An 18548-nucleotide genomic window follows, 5' to 3' on the forward strand; every position below is an offset into this window, starting at 1 on the left:
AATAGTTTGAAATATTTTTACTATTGTTGAGTGTTCGACCGACGCACAAGCGTAGTAAGATATTTTGGGCGGCAAATGTTGGCTGCACTGATGACGCTAACCTTCGAAAGGCATTCTGGGTACAAGATGTACGTCGCCGCCGAGTGAATTTGTTACGCGTTTATTGACAATTAATATAAATAAAAATACGTTTGGTGAGTTTGGCGAAGGACGAGAATTCGCGTCCGCCTAATGTTTTGGACGCCGGCGGACCGTGCTCTTCGCATTCGCTCCAAGAATTAAGGTTATGATCGGTGGCTGTGCTCCTGCGCTCTATTTCTTTGCAATCTCTATTTGTGCGAAGCGTTTGCCCGCCGCCACACTGTAAACAATCGTTCTGCTGGTGGACAGAAAGAGATTTCAAAGAATTGGAGGTTGTCTAGCGCATACCACCGGCGGTGACGTTTTTAGTGCTGTGTTGATCAACAAGCATCATTGCCTACAGGTTTTTATATGTGGCGTCGTGAGCAGCCAAAATGTGCGACACTCCGTCTGAATATAAGCACGGGGATATCGTCTGGGTAAAGCTAGGTAACTGCTGGTGGCCCGGAGAAACCGTCGGCTTTGAACACTTAGAAGAATCTGTCAAGGAGGATCTTCAGTCTTCATCCAGGGCTAAACTGCCATTTGCAATTGTAAAATTCTTTCAAGAGGATTCATAGTAAGTTTATCTTATAAGATTTTTGAGCGAAACTGAATTTATGGTGTGTTTTTAGTGAGTATGTGAAAAAGAATGATCGAATATTTCCATATAACTACTCAAAGAAAGATGAGTTCATCAAGAAAGGATTGGGTATGTTTGTTGCTAACAAAAATAATAAAGGGATACATTGCTTGTTTTCACAGATATGCATAGAGCAAAGAAGGGAAATATGGAGAAGTTTCCTGAGGATGTGATCATTGCTGAAAAACGTACTGATGGTAATGAGAATATTTTAGATGATGCTAAATTTGCTGTACAAAAGAAGGAAGTGAAAATTTCTGAAATATTTGGTTCGCCAAAAGTTAAGAATTCACCCAAACTTGGTCCAGGAGGTCGTCCAAAAGGGAGTACGTGTTTTTTAATAACTTATTTATTACGTTTAACTGAGTGCATAATTATTTATTAAAGCTCCAACGTCCAATAAGAAGACGCCAGCGCGTTTTGTGACTCATCCTCGATTCACCGGCAAACGGAACGATCATCGACGGAGTATTCTGGTGCAACAGAAACGAGAAGATATCAAAGGAACGTCGTTCAAGTGTACGTCTTGCAGTTTTACCTGTAGCCGTATTGATGCACTTGCGTTGCACACGAAAACACATCTAAAAGCCGATCCGCTCTTCAATGATAAACGGAAAAAGGTTAAAAAGCGGGGCCCCAGGAAGTCTAAAATTCCAAAATCAAAGACAAATAGCATTGATGAAGATTTGGCTCTGTTGGAGAAGGGTATAACCCTTTCCGGTGGTGAAATCAGCGAAGGTGAAGTCCCCGAGAAGAAAAAACGAAGGAAACGGAAACGAGCACAAGCTCCAATTCCGAAAGAAGAGCTAACTAGTGTAAAGAAACCTGCGCCCGATATTACAAACGATTTATTAGCAGAATGGGATGATGGCGATGACGATGATGATGATGATAAAAGTTTGGACTTTGATGACACAAATAACTCGTCTGTGTTTGACAGTTCAATTGAAGCTTCACCAAAGCCGGCTAAAGAGAATAAAGTATCGAAAGTAAAGACGCCTGCAAAACAGACGCCGAAAGCTAGCAACAAAGACAAAGCTGATAATGCAACGACGACACAAAAGGGGGCGAAAACGCCTAAAGAACAGGAAAATGGCGCGAAAGCTGCTGAAGAAAAGATGGAACTTGACTTTACTAGTTTATTAGAATCAACTAAAGTTCCAGAAGTACCAAGTTTACTCAAAACAGATGACTTAGGTATGGGTGTGAAATCGCCTGAAATTGCGACCAAATTAACTAATCCCAAGAAACGATTTGTTAAATCATTTGAAGACTTTGAATTGAGTATGAAGGAAAAGCAACAAGAATTGGAGAGAGATGTGTATGAGATGGAGAAACAAATGGAAAAAGATGAATCACTTCTAAAAGATTCGCCTCCAAAATCTGCTAAGAAGACAAAAATTGATATTGATGTTTCTGTGGCGAAAGAAGAAACTACTATCAAGAAATCCTCAGAAGTGTCAGACCCAAAAGGTGATAATGATAAAAAGCAAACGCTTGAGGATAAAAAGCACACTCGCCGTAGTACAAGATTCGATAAGGAAAAAGAGAAACTTCCAGCGAAAGAAACCGAGCCCGGAAAGAGTGTAGAGGTTGAAAAGAAAAAGGACGTAGTGATGGAAGAGAAGAAATCCACTCGAAGGACTTCCGTTCGTGCCGAGAAAGAAAAACCAGAGGCAAAACTCGAACCAGAGAAACACCTCGAAGAGGAGACTGCCGTAAAGGAGGAAGTAGAAGAAAAGAAATCAACTCGAAGAAGTTCTGTACGCGTGGAGAGCGAAAAAGAAAAGCCTGCCGAGATCAAACCCGAAAAAGAAAAACTTGCTGAGATCAAACCAGAAAAAGAATCGGTTTCAGAAGATAAGAAAACAACACGTAGAGTTTCAACCCGCGGTGGCGAAAAAGAAAAAATAGAACACGTTGAGGAGAAGGTTGAGACAAGAAAATCAGCACGTAGAAGTGATGTTAAACCTATTGTGAAAGAAGAAGAGAAAAAGTCAGCGACGAAGAAGGAAGATGTTAAGACAGAAAGCGAGTCTGATGAAGCTGAAAAAACCGACAAGCATACTAAAACTGTTGAAGCTAAAGATGCTGATAAAGGAAAGAAAGATATCAAACCTGTAAAAAGTGCACAGGTAGATGAAAAACTAACAAAAGGTGAAGATGAAAATGTTCCGAAGTTAGAGGATGAGAAGCCCTCGAAAAAGGAAGAAGAAAAATCATCTAAAAAGGACGATGACAAAGTTTCTAAGAAAGAGGATAAGCCCTCGATTGTTGAAGAACCGAAATTATCGGCTGCTAAGAAAGATCAGGAGAAGTCTGATAAGTCTGAAAAATCTGAGAAAAGGGCAAAATCTCATGAAAAATCAAAACCTAAAGAAAAAGTACTCTTTGAAATTGATGTGTTCGGTAGTTTACGAGCACAGGAAAATGAAAAGTACAACAAAAAGGCTGAAGACAGTCCACGGCGAGAAACTAGAGCGAGCAGATCAAAGTCCCAGAGTGAATCTTCTCAGGACCGAAAATCTGAAAGTTCTGCTTCCAAAACTACGCCGAAACGTGGCAAGAAGGACGATCACCCGGATGAAGCTCAAGTCAACAATGGCAAGACTGATGAGCCTGCTTCACCACTTATTTCCAAGATGAAAAATAAATTGATGAATAAACTTGCAGAACCTATGGATGCAGCGTCCAAATCGCCGAAAACTCGACAAAAAACTCCTGTGCGTTCCACGTCAACTGATGATATCGAACCTAAACCGGAAAGTAAGAAATCCGATGATAGAAAGGGGCTAAAACGTCAACGTGGCCATTCATCATCCAACGAAGATGTTGAAATGAGCGATAAATCTGACGATGACAAGAAGAACGATTTAAAAGGTCAAAAAACATCTGAATCTAGAGAGACAAGAAGGGACAGCTTGAGGAATGCTTCGTCAGATAGGGAAGATGAGAAAAGAACCAGATCGGAAGACAAGAAAGAAAAGAAAGCTGAACACCATACTCCTAAAACAGAAGAAAAGAAACCTGTCTATAGTAAAATGAATGAAGAAAAGAAGGCGGTCCCAACCAAAGCGGAAATGAAGTCACCATCATTACCAAAATCTGGGAGTAGATCAACGGGCGGCCCTAAAACTTATCTGCGCTCATCACGAACTGAGAAGACCGAGGTGCCTGTAGTTAAATCTCCACTTACTTCCCCTACGAAAGCTGAGGTTAAATCAGTACCTCCAGCTGAAATAGTTGAGGAGGTCTCGGTTAAAGAGTCATCTGAAAAGGTTGCAGAAGATTTAGAAACGAAACACGAAGAGAAATTGACTGGTGAAGCACTTCTTGATAAACTATGTCAAATGCAATCGCCTCGAAGATTGAGTGGTCACGATTCCGATTCCGGAACTGGTGATTGGCTCAAAACATTATCACCATTAAAAAAGAAAATTGTTCCCTCTGCAGAATTGCCATCGAGTCAAGAATCTATTAAAGCAAGAGATAGTTCGCCAGTCAAGGATTCTTTACCAATGACAGACGTTAAATCGCCAGAGTCGCCTATCAAAGCTCCAACATCCCCAGCTAAAACTCCAACTTCACCGACGAAAGCTTCAACCTCGTCAACGAAAACTCCATCTTCACCGGCGAAAGCTCCAACTTCACCCACTAAAGCTCCAGCTTCTCCGATCAAAACTCCGAAATCACCTGTAAAGGCTCCGCAATCTCCGCTTAAAGCACCACTCTCACCTGCGAAACCAATGTCGCCAGTCAAAACTCCATCATCACCTATCATGGCACCATCATCGCCTATAAAGACACCCCTATCTTCGCAGACTAGACAGTCGCCGATAAAATCGCCGCCAATAATTCTCAACAAGGATGCATCCAAATTTGATCCAGCCAGCCAACCAAAGAAGACGATTAAACGAGATGACGAATTAGCGAAAGTAGCAACTATTAAATCTCCGAAGAGAATTTCGCTTTTATCTGAGGAGGTTAGCATCACTGAGAAAGTCGAGGTAACTTCGAACAATAATGAGGATAATGAGAGCACCGTTGCAAATACCGATGCAGTGGAAACTGCTGCAAGCGATGATCCACTCGATTTATTAGCATCTGTGTCCACATTCAACAAAGATATAATTGAGAAGAATGTCACAGTTGTGCCTGAGAACATTCTGGCCGAAGGTCAGGTGGAAATTGCTAAGATTATTGAGGATGGTACTGAAAAAATTGCAACTATTCCAAATGTCACTGCATCGCCAGAGAAGGCTGAAGTTGGTATTAGTGATGAACTTCCAATGCAAAAGGAAGAGGAGCCTGTGGTGCAGCCAGTCTCAAAAGAGGCTGAAATGAAAGCAAGTTCCAAACCCATCATTTTGAATAGCCGATTGTCATCTGATCAGGAAAGTACCTCTAAATTGCTGGACATTCTCACTGACAATAAGAGAGTACCACGTACGCCGGCGTCCAAACCCCAACAAGTGCCCTTACCAAAAATTGCAACTCCCAAGTTTGAAATTGATCCGAAGAAACCAGTTGTTCCGAAGCAGATGGGAAGAATATTTGCAGGCACACATACGACAGGAAATATTTCTCCTTCAACAAGTAAAACCAAACCTACTATATTGTCCGACACACTTATCCGACCAGCGGATTCAGTTGTATCTGTTCAGAAGGTTAAACGAAGTTATGATGACATTGAAGATATTGACGCGTTTATTATCACCAAGCACGCTAAAAAGTCATCAGATGATGAAGTCAAAAAGACGGCAGTATCGACAAACGTCCTGACAAAATCCAAGCCCAAAATTCTCGAACACACTATTATTACAGCTGCAGGCCAGGTCTTGCAACCGATCTCGAAGGTGAAGAAACCAACTATTATCCAGCAGCAGACTATCAAAGGTGGTTCGACTAAAACCGTCGAAGAAAAGGTTTATGACCTTCTCAACAGTCCCAGAGCAAAGGAAGAAGATACGTTTGATATTGACAACATGCCAATTGTGTTGGGCGATCAATTTTTGACAAGCGACAACATTGAAACAATGCCCGTGGTGGTACCTGAAGCTGGGAAGCATACTGCTCAACAAGTTATTAGAAAACCAGTCCAACAACAAATCAAGCCAATACCTAAGCAAACTATGATTGCGACGGGCAGTAATTTAAAGACTACACCCACTTCCAAGACTTATACCAAAATTGTTAAAGGTCAGAGGGTCTATCAGAGTACCACCACAACAACTCCGACAATATTGAAACATCAGCCGACCATATTGGCATCTGGTAAGCAGGGCAAGTTTGTCATTGTTCCATCGCAGAGCACTGCTGCGCCCGGAACTAAATATACGGTTGGTAAGAGGCAAATAGTTAAGAAGCAACCAGCTATACTCCAAACTAAAACTGGTCAAAGTACAGCCACATCAGAACCTAGTGGCAATAAGATTATGATTGTTACAAACAATCAAGGCCAGCAACAACGAGTCCTGATAACTCCTGAACAGCAAAAACTTATGGGATACCAAACTCAGGTGAAGAAGACGTTTGTTAAGTCTTCTCCGGCTCAGATGAAAGAGCGGACGAAAATAATTGCACATTCAACCAGTTCACCAGGTTCAGGGTTGATTACTGTAAAGAAACCTAAGATTGAGGCAGGCAAAGTAGCAACGCCACAAAAGAAATTTTCTTTACAAGGGGCTTTGCCTCCAATGAAAGGCCCGCCTGGTCAAACACGTACGGTCATCATTAAGAATCAGCAGGGTGAAGTTGTTAATCGAATTCATGGCACAAGCGATGAGGATATTGAGAAGCAAGTCGCTGAACAATTAGAGGCCATTAATCGGGCAGCAAATAAGACGAAAGGAGGTGCACCGATTAAGCGTGTAATCAAAAAAACTGTTGCTACTTCATCCATGCCGGACGCCACTAGGACAGTAATACAACAAAAGGCATTGAATTCTAACGCCGCTGTAACCACCCCTGTTTCTCGCAATGTTGTACCACCTCTTGCACCAATCACTCAAGTCAAAAAGACTGCCACAGAAGCAAGTCAGCCTAAACAAATAATGAGACAACAGAAAGTTGGTGTTTCTGCTGTAGGTGCGCCACGAGTACCTGCAACAGTTGCTTCTGGGGCAAAATTAGAAGCAACTGGAAAACCAACTGATAAGAAAGAAGACCGTCCTCCAAAGCAACTCGTTATTCAAGATGCCATGGGTAACGAAACAACAATCATGGAAGGCCAAATTTTGGCCTTGCCTAGTGAAACTGTCGATGGTCAACCACAGTCTTATATGTTGGTTACCCTAGACGAGTCAGGAAGTTTGACTCCTTTGAATAACGAGGCGCTCATGTCCTTGGATCCTAATCTGAACCTCGGAGGTGATCTAAGCAACATGGTATTACAGATTGAAGGGTCTGGAGCAAGTACAGAGTCTACAGATACGACAACTACCACCCAAGCAACAACGACTAAAACGACGGCACAGAAACAACCTGAAATTCGAAAGACCGTTGAAGCGCCCGCCCAGACCAAATTGGACAGTGCAGTTCCAGTGGTTGCTCCTCAGGTGCCCACCTTAGAGGAACCGCAAATTCCACCTGTTACAGAACAAGCACTAGATCAAGTGGAACAACCTGCAGATGCAGAGGGGTCTACCGAACAGATCCACGCAATCACTTGCAGCATAAACAAAGGGGACGTTCAACAGAACCTCATCATCACTGGTGATCCTGTTGCGACGCACAAGTTCCTCGAATCTCTCACCGAAGGCAATCCCGAGATAGCAAATCTTTTAGCCCACGTGGAAGGACAAAACATTCTCATCCACACCGACGGCCAACAGATATTAATTAATTCCGACGTAGATAATCAAATGTTGATGTCATTGAATAGCCAATTAGGTATCGATCCTGCAGAGGAATCAAGCCAGATCTTTTCATCGCAGTCGTCAGTTAAGAATCAGGATATTCTTGCAGCTGCGCTGGCCGATACTGATGTATTCCAACAAGAGCAAACAATTGCCGCAGCGAAAATCACGCAATCACAGTTAAGTCCCGGCTTTCCAATGGCAGTTAACAACGTGCTGGAAACGTCCACAGTAAATTCTCCCATTATGACACCTTTGGAGGTTCCCACAACAACCGCCAAAATAAAGGAGAGCGATGTGCTGAATCAACAAGTACCTAAAAATGTCGATCTGCCGATTACGATCACTGATCCTAATATTGCGCAGTCTGTTGCCAATCAGCAAGTGAACTTATTGCCAGCTGATTTGACAGCGAGTATTGAATTGCCGTTGACGATACAGGACGTACCTGCAACGTCCACCGAAATGAGCAGTCCTAGTTTCTATTCGCTGCCTTCGCTGGATGATGGCGAAAAGTTCACAAGTCCGATATCAATGCCCTTGTTGACTGAGGACCCCGAAGAAGTTCAAACTACTTCAGCGAGCACCAGTCAAAAAGATGAACTTGAATCGGTTGCTATCTCAGAATCCTCATCAACGTCTGAAACAACGGGTACGGACACTGATGCGAAAGTGCAAGAAGGCACTGCCGAATATCTGCTAGCGACTGGAGACATGTGCACGATGTCCAATCAAATGAGTTCGCTGAGTGAACCACCGCCGGATATGTTCGACTTTCATGTAGAGCAGTCGACGCCGTTCTGTAATTCTGAGGAAATACCGACGACGGGGGACATGGACGCGGCCAGTATTTTGGTGAGTAAAAGTCCGAAGCGGGGCTTAACCGATGTTTCAGCGACGGAGGACACATCCGAGGACATCAAACGTGCGAAATTGGACTGAGACACTTGAACACTAGCGTCAGCGGACTTCGGCACAATTTCGTTCGAGTGTTGCCTGTGAGGGACAAAAGACTTGTAAATATTTAAAACAAAAGTGTATAGGGATTTCTAATGTTCGACTTATGACGATTTACAACATCGACGCGATTTTTTAAGCAAACAGTTAGTTAGAGAATTTGGAGACATTACCATATTTTTCTTTGCAATGTAAATATGGAAAGTACACGCGCCGCAAATGCTGCAAATTGTACAGAGGACGGAAGAGATAGTAAGCGAATTCAAGCGCTGCAGATTAGTTATTAATCAAAGCATATTTTAAAAAGAAACTAAATCTTATTATATACATTTAACTTCTATGATAAGCTGAATTCAAGACAGACATCGATTTGTTCGAGGTACCATAATAATATTCTTTACGTGGTAAATACATACAAACCTAATTAACGTTAGCATAGAGAACACAACTACATACTTCAATGTACTTCAAGATGTTGCTTTCCGAAGCCGATATGGGAAGACGGAACGATATAATTATAATGAAGAAGGATGCATGATGTTCTCTTAGTTGTCATGGTTTTATTTTCAAGTTAAAAAGAAAATGTGTTGATTGAAATGACAGAAGATATATTTAGATATTTTACTTATTTCACGACTATATCATAAATGTGTAGTTTTAATACATACGACAATTAAATTGTGTTTTGTGTTGCTTTTCTTTTTCCACTTTATTATCGATTTAAACAATAAAGAAGATCAATTTATTGTGTAATGAGCATACTGGCAGCATGAATGCGAATTGTTTTATGGTAAAGAATAAATTATGATCAAAACATACTTTAGTTCCTGTTGAGAGAACCTCTAAAGTACGACAACGGTGTTTTCTTTGGAATTTTCTGAACTTTCCTTACGCAAACCGGCTGAAATTTGATTGCTTTTTTTTTTCAATGTTTTGTAATAATAAAAATGAAGGAATATTTAAGAATTTTTTCCTTGTTAATTAAACTCTGTGCAGGTGGTAATACATTTTAGGATTACCAGTCAAAAACAATTATGTATTTTGTACGAGAAAATTTAATTATCATGAAATACAATAAGAAAACCAGCACATAATTGATATGAATCACAAACGATTCTTTTAAAAACTAAGTTAGTACTTTACGGAATATTAGCCAAATAATCTTTAACGTGTGAAGGATCCAATCGTCTAAATCCCTGACTGTCACAAATTCCGACTTCGATGTTGTCGGCCGTCATTTGCCCCTCAAAACTCTCCTTCAGTGTTAAAATAGCAGTGTGCACAGCATCATCCAACTCCAAATCTTCAGAATATCTATAAAAATATGGAATATTGATATAATTATTTTTGATAAGTAGAAATGTGGTAGTATTCACACCTCTTTTCCAAGAAAGTCTTTCCATTAATAAAGTTCTTGCCCATTGCAGTAGCCTTCCAAGCAAAATATGCCCCAGAAGGATCACACTGAAAGAGGTAAGGACGATCGTTGTCCCAACCACAGATAAGAAGAGATACCCCAAACGGACGGACACCGCCAGATTGAGTGTACTCCTGCATTACAGCAGCAACTCTTTGGACCAACTGCACAGTGGGAATGGGCTCACCATAGACAAGGTAATACTGCTGTGCCATTTTTCTTGCCTGTTTAACCAGAAGACGATAATCCGGACCCATACCGGAATAAACCATCCCAATATGTTTGGTAATCATTTCCACTTTATTCACACTATGTTCATCATACAAGATGGACTTGTGTTTATTTTCGGTGGCAATAACTACACCATTTATAGCTATAAACGTGATTATTTTTGTTAGAAAAAATTAACTATCTGGTTGAAAGTGAATGTTACCTTTAATTCCAATCGATGGGGCACCAGCAGCAACCGCAGCAAGAGCATATTCAATTTGAACAAGTTTTCCCGAAGGACTGTAATTAAGTTTAAGGTTATTTTTTAAATACCAGGAATTTAAGCCGATTAGGCATTTTATGTAACGATTTAACTAGCAAACATACCTGAAAGTTGTTAGGGAGAAACTATAACGTTCCGTAGCCATGATTACTTTAGGAAAATACTAAAGTAAAACACCGAAGCCGGAGAATGAACTTGCAACAAAATTGTTTGTCATTCCACAACTGCCGACACCGACGAACGTACACGAATACAACCGAAAGTTTCTGTATTGCCAACCTCACACCGAAAATTTGTTTGGATTCATAAAATTCCCAACATATCACTAAAAAAACTTCTGGAAATAACCTCCATGTGCGGTGTGACTTTGGGTGCAATTCCGGATCTCGTGCTTTTTGTTAAACATTAGATTCCACTGCAAGAACAACATCATTCTTTCGTTTTCTACGCCAAGCATTAAATAAAACCGCCCCCATTCAAAATGATGGTAAGTTACGTTTAGATATGAAAGCCTTTTTATCTTTATGAGTCATGCTATTTTTTTCCAACAATGGTTGGACATCTGAATTCTAATATTAAAATTTTTATTGAAATACACCCCAAATCAATCTGAAAATGTCTTGATTAATAATATTTTTGTAAAAATCGTTGCAGCAACCACAAATTGTTCTCCTCAAAGAGGGTACAGACACCTCCCAGGGCAAACCACAGCTAGTCTCTAATATTAATGCCTGCCAATCAGTGGTTGATGCAGTCAGGACTACTCTTGGTCCTCGCGGTCTTGACAAACTGATCGTAGACCGCAACGGCAGAGCAACGATTTCTAATGATGGTGCTACCATCATGAAGCTGCTTGATATTGTTCACCCAGCAGCCAAAACACTGGTTGACATTGCAAAGTCTCAGGATGTAGAAGTTGGAGATGGCACAACCTCAGTTGTGCTTATTGCTGGAGAATTCCTCAAACAGTTGAAACCATTTGTAGAGGAGGGAGTTCATCCAAGAGTAATCATCAGATCTGTACGTACTTCACTTCAGCTGTGCTTAGAGAAAATCAGTGAGCTTGCAATTAAAATCAAAAAAGAAAATGCAGGTGAATACCGTTCTTTGTTGGAGAAATGTGCCGCTACTGCCATGAGCTCGAAGCTAATTCACCAACAGAAGGATTTCTTCTCAAAACTGGTGGTTGATGCAGTATTGATGTTGGATGAGTTGCTGCCACTAAATATGATTGGCATCAAGAAGGTTGCAGGTGGAGCTCTGGAAGATTCCACGTTAGTTGCTGGAGTTGCCTTTAAGAAAACATTCAGTTATGCTGGCTTTGAGATGCAACCTAAAACTTACAAGCAGTGCAAGATTGCACTTTTGAATATTGAGCTTGAGTTAAAGGCAGAAAGGGATAATGCTGAAGTAAGAGTAAATAATGTCAAGGAATATCAGAAAATTGTAGATGCCGAATGGAATATTTTGTACAATAAATTAGCAAAGATTCATGAATCTGGCGCGACTGTTGTTCTCTCCAAATTACCGATTGGTGATGTAGCTACACAGTATTTTGCTGATAGGTAAACTAACAATGTTTTATTGTATTATGGTGTGTTTAATGAATATTTTAATAGGGATATGTTCTGCGCCGGCCGCGTTCCGGAAGAGGACCTCAAGCGAACCATGAAGGCCTGCGGTGGTGCCGTCATGACTACTGTAAATGATGTTAACGACTCTGTGTTGGGTCGCTGCGAACTGTTTGAAGAGAAGCAAGTTGGTGGCGAACGCTTCAACTTTTTCCAGGTAAATATCTTTTTGGTTTTTCTTACAAGATATTTAAATGCGTATTTATATGATATTACTTTTATGTTTAGGGATGCCCTAATGCAAAAACATGCACAGTAATTCTTCGTGGTGGAGCAGAACAGTTTCTAGAGGAAACTGAGCGTTCCCTTCATGACGCCATTATGATTGTCCGTCGTACGATTCAAAACGACTCCGTTGTAGCAGGTGGTGGCGCCATCGAGATGGAATTGTCCCGTATGCTGCGAGATCACAGCCGTACCATTGCCGGCAAAGAACAGCTCCTTATCGGCGCACTCGCGAAAGCATTAGAGGTCATTCCCAGACAGCTGTGCGACAATGCTGGATTTGATGCGACGAACATTCTGAACAAACTGCGCCAGAAGCACGCTCAGGGTAATTGTTGGTACGGCGTTGACGTTATGACGGAGGACATCAGCGACAACTTCGAGGCGTGCGTTTGGGAGCCAGCTATCATCAAGGTGAATGCACTGACGGCAGCATGTGAGGCGGCTTGTCTTATTCTCAGCGTGGACGAGACGATTAAGAACCAGAAGTCCGGTGACGCAGCGCAAATGCCGCAAATGGGACGAGGAATGGGCAGGCCCATGTAATTCTACAGCTCCGCATCGCATTTATTTCTTTGTTTTGTAACATTTTATGGCTTAAGCATAACACTCATAAAGTTATCAGAAATTGCAAACTCATTGTCACCATTCTTATCTTATGTACTAGCGAATAACGATCACTTTATTATTAAAATATAACGAACTAATGGTTTCTAAAAAAGTTTTTTGAACTATTTCACATCTGAAGTAGTTAGTCAGGATATAATAATTCTATTTTTGTTGCACGGGTGCATATTAATTTGTTTACTTCATTACACAACACCAGTGGTTTAAAAGAAGAGAAATTATTATTATCTAATTATTATTCCTGCTGGCGATATCATGTCATTAGACCGAAAAGTGTAATCTTGCGAATACTTAACCGGTCCTTTCTACCACCCTCCACCCCCCACCGCCCCATAAATATTACCAAACAAGGTAGCCTACCTAATTAAATATTATACCTAAATAAAATTAGTCCATAATCAGAATTTCAGGATTACTGGCATAATTGTAAGCCAAGTTACAAAGTTTTGTAAAAATTCACCAGATTTTTCTAAATTATTTACGGCGCGACATTTTTCATCACCTTGCAATTCTCTATCAATTGTCGTTTTCCATTTTCTTCTGGCTTAAAAATAATTTAAAATCTAAGTCTACACTCTCTTTGTAATTTTAGTCGAATAGATAGAAATTTGATGTTTTAAAAGTCCTTTTTCTCCTAGCCTTTTTAATTGCCAAGATATTGAACATTATTATTGATTTTAACCACTAATAAATTACACTAATAAAATTTGACCGTGTTTTTTGACCGATAACCAAAAATTTGCTACTGGTTTTTTACCTAAAATATTATTTGTTGTGTAAACATATATTTAATTTATTTAAATTACTTTTAAATGTTTTTCAGGAAGAATAATCACACATGGCATTAGTGGTATTATATACTCTGATTATTACATTACGCTGCTGATGATTGTCTGGTTTGACATTAAAATCTCATCATCCACTTTGTATATATTTATTTCATATCATTCGTGATTGATTAAGTTTGAATCTTGCTATTGAGGTATATTTATTATCAAGAAATATCAGACAATCATGGACAAAAGTCTAGCAACGAGCAACATGGTCAAGATATCTTTTGTATATTACGTTTTGCATTTCCTTTATATGCGCCAAAATAATTACAAACGTAACATATGTTTAATCAGTATTACTTCATTCATTTTATGCCAGATTGTTTTATGGAATGGTAATCATGCGTTACAAATGTTCAGTATGTATTATATAATATATTAGTTTTATAATACATACTCGGATTTGCACTACTATTGCAGGAAATAGAAAATATGACCAACTTATCTATGATTTATGCTTTTTGGTATCTATACTTTTTGGAGCATATGTAACTTGTTGTATATACCATTATACTCAACAAATTAAAGAAATATTTTTCAAATGTATTGGTAATCCCAAACTGCAACTTACAAGCAAACTTCAATTGCAATCTTATTTAACACAATTTAACTGGTTTACAAAGGCATGGTATATCAGTACATCAATACTTTTGGGTGCATATTTGGTACTGCAGGCTACTTCCAATTGCAATGATAAAGATAATTTTACATGTGGTCTACTATTACCTAGTGTATTACTAAATAATTAATTATGTTCACTTATAACTAACTAAATTTGCACTTTTAGATATTTCCGATTAATGTGTATGAACGCCGTTTCAAAAATATCATTAACATCTGTTACGCTTTTGTATTTCACTATCTGTCACTGGGCGCTATGAACGTAATATTGTTCTTGGTGCAATTAAAATATTCAGTTAATTTACATTACACCGAAATTATACAAAGTATCCGCAAGTTGAAGTTTATTGTTAATAAAAAACACCGCTATGCAAAATTTTCTTGTATGGTAAAAGCTAGTCTACGCATTGAACAGTAGGTGAATATATTATATTCAAAAAATTCTAAAATATTGTTCTAGTATATGGAAAAAAATTGATTTCATCTATAAATGGCCAATCATGGCGCAATTGCTTGTTTCTACCGTGGTGATCAGCCTTACAATTTCAACTATTCGAACAGTATATATTTATAGCTTAAAACTGTATTAATATCTAATTTATTTTTATTTTAGTCGATTCATTGGTTTATCTTTTTTCTATTGTGCCTACAAGCGTTTAACTATTTGCTTGCGACATTGGCATTTGCTAATATTGGCGAACAGTTACGACAAATTGTAAGCCAAAAATGAGTTAATAGTGTAATTTTGATTCTTTAATTTGTTTAAATTTGTTTAATTTGTTTTCATATGAATATCAAGAGTGCACAATTACAACTGGAACTATTCAATGCAATGCCTTGGGATGGAGATGTGAAATTCGCCAAAGCGATGGTATTTTTTCATATGAAATTTCAAATACCAATTGTTCTCCACGTTGGAAACTTTATGGTGCATTCTAACATGATCGTCCTGCAAGTAAGATCTTTGCAAAATTCTTTACAGCTTTTCTTTATTCCATAATTATTTTTTGTGTTTCAGGTTTTCAACACAATTTATTCTTTAACAATGCTGTACTATAATCAACTAAAAAGAATTAATTCTTAAGTAATTATGTGGAAACTTTGATATTTTGGTTAGATACATAAACACTTAATAATGCTACTTTAATAAAAGTGCACATTATGTATTGAGAAATAAATTAAAATAATTTGGTCCTGAATTACTTTGTTATTTATTCACCTGGCAGTTGACAGTGTCCACAAAAAAACTTTATTTGACAAAAAAAAAAGAGAAAAACAAATGCTTTAGTTATTGTTATTAAGAACAAATCATTAGAAGTTATATTATTGTTCATTTTGTTCAGTTTTTAATTATTTATTTACGAATTCAATTTTAAAAACTATCATATACTCTGAAAATGTCATTAAACAAGTACGATGTGGATACTAATGAGGATACATTGAATTCTACTTAGTAAATGTGTTTCAATCATGATTCATGTCATATACAACAAGACTAGTGGAGTGCACAATCATGGCACAATTTGTAAAATATAGTGAAACATCATTTATATATTTTGTTGTCAATACATTATATTTACGGCATTTCAATCACAATTATAATGTATGTTTTATTTCTTTTAATATAATAATTCTCTGTCAAGTAATTATGTGGCCGGGTTATCATGCTTTGCAAATGCTTGGTAAGTGTAATATTTCATATTTAACAATTTTAAAGTTTTATTGTTTGCTTCAGTTGATCAAAAATTGGACAATCTTCTATACGATTTATCGTTTATTGTATCTATAACATACGGGGTGTTCTTAAGGTTTTGTCCATATTATTACTCATTTCAACTCCGGCAAATTTACTTTGATCTCCTCGATAATCCAGTATTTTTGCTTCAAAGCAAATATAAATTGCAAAAATATAATACTAAAATTAATTTGTTAGGAACAATATTGTTTTGCATATGTTTTGTTTTTGCGGTCACGTATGCAGTTGTATCGGCATTTTCTAATTGTAGTGGAATAGACAAGTATACTGCTTGTTTAGTATTGCCAAGCGTAATAAATGTAAGTCAATTATCATAAGTTTACAACTAAGCGTAAAACTATTTTAGATTTTCCCGTTTGGTGTGTATGACCATCCATATACAGACATAGTTAATGCTTGTTATATTCTTATTGTTCTGTATCTCTACAGTCTCCCGCTATTTTCAATCTTGTTCTTAATACAAGTCGTACATTCATTGAATTTGCATTATACCGAGATTATATATGCTATTAGGATTTGAAGTTTGTGCGAAACCAAAAGAACCGATTCAAAAAGTTCACTCAGGTGGTGGAAAGGATTAAACATGTTGAAAGGTATATCAGAGATTGGTATTACTTTTATTAAATATCTATTAAATACGTCTATTTTTAGTATATGGAAAATAGTTAATTCAGTCTACAAATGGCCAATTCTGGTTGAACTGTTGGTTGCGGGCCTTGTGATTAGCTTCGTTTCAATATCCATTCTAACCGTACGATTTAATATCCGAAATGACCAGATTTTAAGTAAACGCAAACGAAAACGCTGAAACTATTATATAATTACCTAAATAACTCGTGTAAAAACTTTAACAAAAATTTCGTTTGCGTTTATTGTCTCTTAAGAGGCTTGAACAATTATTTTGAATGAATTTTATTCTATTTTTAGTCTTTCGAGTTGTTTCCAATTTGTGTAATGGTTCTGCACGCATTTGTTTATTTGTTTGGTACATTGGCATTCGGTAACATTGGCGAACAATTGCAACAAACCGTAAGTTACAATAATCTATAATATAATAATGAATTGCAAAATCTGTTGGTAAGCGCATAACTCAACAACGCCTAGACCAATTTGGCCAATTCTTTTTTTTAAATGATCGTTAAAGTCCAAGGATGGTTATTACGGCGAGAAAATTTTGAATAATTGCCGGGAAAATCCAAAAGACAACTCTTTTCTATAGGATAAAAGTTGGCACTGGGATTCAATCATAATTATAGTTAAATAGTTGAATCTGAGATGGCGCGCTGAAGTGAATTATTAGCAATTCTTTATATAATTAATTTCTTTAAATAAAATTGCGAATCTTATTGAGATAATTGACACATACGAGTACAATGTCTAGAACAAGAGAGTAAAAACGTATTACATTTTTATTAAACACTACCGGGGTGAAGTCGCGGGGAAGAGCTAGTGATGACATAAAAATATAATACAATGTTGTTTTCATATTATAATTAAGAGTGCACGCGTACAACTGGAGTTATTCAACGCAATGCCATGGGATGGAGATATGAAATTGGCCAAAGCAATGCAATGCTTTCATATCAAATATCAACGACCACTTGCCTTGCACGTGGGAAACTTTATGGTGCATTCGAATGAAATTGCATTACAAGTAAGGAATATTTTTTAAAAATTACGTATAAAATATTGGAAAAAAGCATAAAAGTTTAGTTCATCAAATCAAATCAAACTGCTTATTTTTGATTTCAGGTTTTCAAAGCAATTTATTCTTTGACAATGCTGTGTCACAACCAACTACAAAGATTGCATTAGATATTCTGTCTAATTAGATACGTTATCATAAAATATTATATCACTGATGTTCATTTCTTATAGCATAGTGCTTAGCGCGTTTCATTGAAGACATTTAGTGATTTCTCATTTAATTCTCATTTACAATCGACAATGTTTACCGCTTGATGTATAATGTTCAATGCAATGCCTATTATGAAGCTGTTTGATCAGTTCTCCGTTTACTTACTTTCTGATTACAACGCAAAAATATGGACGAATTAAAACATTCTGACATTATTCTATATATAATTTTTGACAAATTATATGCAATGCATGATAATTACAAACGAAATGCATTACTGATTCTATTAAGCATAATAGCTAGTGTACACATATTTATATGGCCAGCAAAGCACGCGATTCAGATGATTCGTAAGAATAAACTGTTCAAGATTAAAAATTGAGATCGCGATAATTTTTTAAATGTGTTACAGATGATCAAAAATACGACGAACTTCTGTACGATCTATCATTTTTAGTGTCGTTGGCTTTCGGCATTTTTTTAACTGGTGGTCATTATTACTACACACAA

The 18548-nt window shown here is 37.8% G+C and overlaps 3 protein-coding genes across 4 annotated transcripts; 2 read left to right on the forward strand and 1 right to left on the reverse strand.

Annotated features, from left to right (window-relative positions):
- Positions 1–61: 61 nt before the first annotated feature.
- LOC135800436 (titin-like) lies at positions 62–9393 on the forward strand. Of its 2 annotated transcripts, none has more exons than XM_065313674.1 (5): positions 62–283; positions 485–700; positions 756–832; positions 886–1089; positions 1151–9393. In XM_065313674.1, exons 2-5 carry the CDS (start codon positions 516–518, stop codon positions 8560–8562), a joined length of 7878 nt encoding a protein of 2625 aa, XP_065169746.1. In that variant the 5' UTR covers positions 62–283; positions 485–515; the 3' UTR covers positions 8563–9393. The 2 variants fall into 2 exon arrangements, with proteins under 2 accessions (XP_065169746.1, XP_065169748.1); XM_065313676.1 differs by having other exon boundaries at positions 62–194.
- Positions 9394–9609: 216 nt separating this feature from the next.
- Positions 9610–10745, reverse strand: Prosalpha2 (proteasome alpha2 subunit). Its single transcript, XM_065313682.1, has 4 exons — positions 10592–10745; positions 10428–10504; positions 9956–10367; positions 9610–9891 (listed from the first exon to the last, which is right to left on the reverse strand). Exons 1-4 carry the CDS (start codon positions 10630–10632, stop codon positions 9717–9719), a joined length of 705 nt encoding a protein of 234 aa, XP_065169754.1. The 5' UTR covers positions 10633–10745; the 3' UTR covers positions 9610–9716.
- A 52-nt stretch (positions 10746–10797) lies between these two features.
- Positions 10798–13064, forward strand: CCT7 (chaperonin containing TCP1 subunit 7). The gene is made up of 4 exons (XM_065313678.1): positions 10798–10974; positions 11142–12052; positions 12107–12275; positions 12347–13064. The coding sequence occupies exons 1-4, from the start codon at positions 10969–10971 to the stop codon at positions 12887–12889; spliced, it is 1629 nt and encodes a 542-aa protein (XP_065169750.1). The 5' UTR covers positions 10798–10968; the 3' UTR covers positions 12890–13064.
- The last annotated feature ends 5484 nt before the right edge of the window (positions 13065–18548 follow it).

This window comes from Atheta coriaria, unplaced genomic scaffold (genome assembly GCF_025399875.1).
Source record: "Atheta coriaria isolate IRGN ID8LTWV9N9 unplaced genomic scaffold, Caltech_Dcor_3.1 hic_scaffold_10_pilon, whole genome shotgun sequence".
NCBI classification, from domain to species: Eukaryota; Metazoa; Arthropoda; class Insecta; order Coleoptera; family Staphylinidae; genus Dalotia; species Dalotia coriaria.

Excerpts from the sequence above, each read along its gene's own strand:
- CCT7 (XM_065313678.1), top strand. Across the intron at positions 12,053-12,106 it reads ACACAGTATTTTGCTGATAG|GGATATGTTCTGCGCCGGCC; the intron begins GTAAACTAACAA and ends ATATTTTAATAG. Across the intron at positions 12,276-12,346 it reads AACGCTTCAACTTTTTCCAG|GGATGCCCTAATGCAAAAAC; the intron begins GTAAATATCTTT and ends TTTTATGTTTAG.
- LOC135800436 (XM_065313674.1), top strand. The coding sequence starts at position 516 with ATGTGCGACACTCCGTCTGAATATAAGCACGGGGATATCGTCTGGGTA. Across the intron at positions 701-755 it reads TTCTTTCAAGAGGATTCATA|TGAGTATGTGAAAAAGAATG; the intron begins GTAAGTTTATCT and ends GTGTGTTTTTAG. Across the intron at positions 833-885 it reads GTTCATCAAGAAAGGATTGG|ATATGCATAGAGCAAAGAAG; the intron begins GTATGTTTGTTG and ends TTGTTTTCACAG.
- Prosalpha2 (XM_065313682.1), bottom strand. The coding sequence starts at position 10,632 with ATGGCTACGGAACGTTATAGTTTCTCCCTAACAACTTTCAG. Across the intron at positions 10,505-10,591 it reads TTCTCCCTAACAACTTTCAG|TCCTTCGGGAAAACTTGTTC; the intron begins GTATGTTTGCTA and ends ACTTAATTACAG. Across the intron at positions 10,368-10,427 it reads CCCATCGATTGGAATTAAAG|CTATAAATGGTGTAGTTATT; the intron begins GTAACATTCACT and ends TCACGTTTATAG.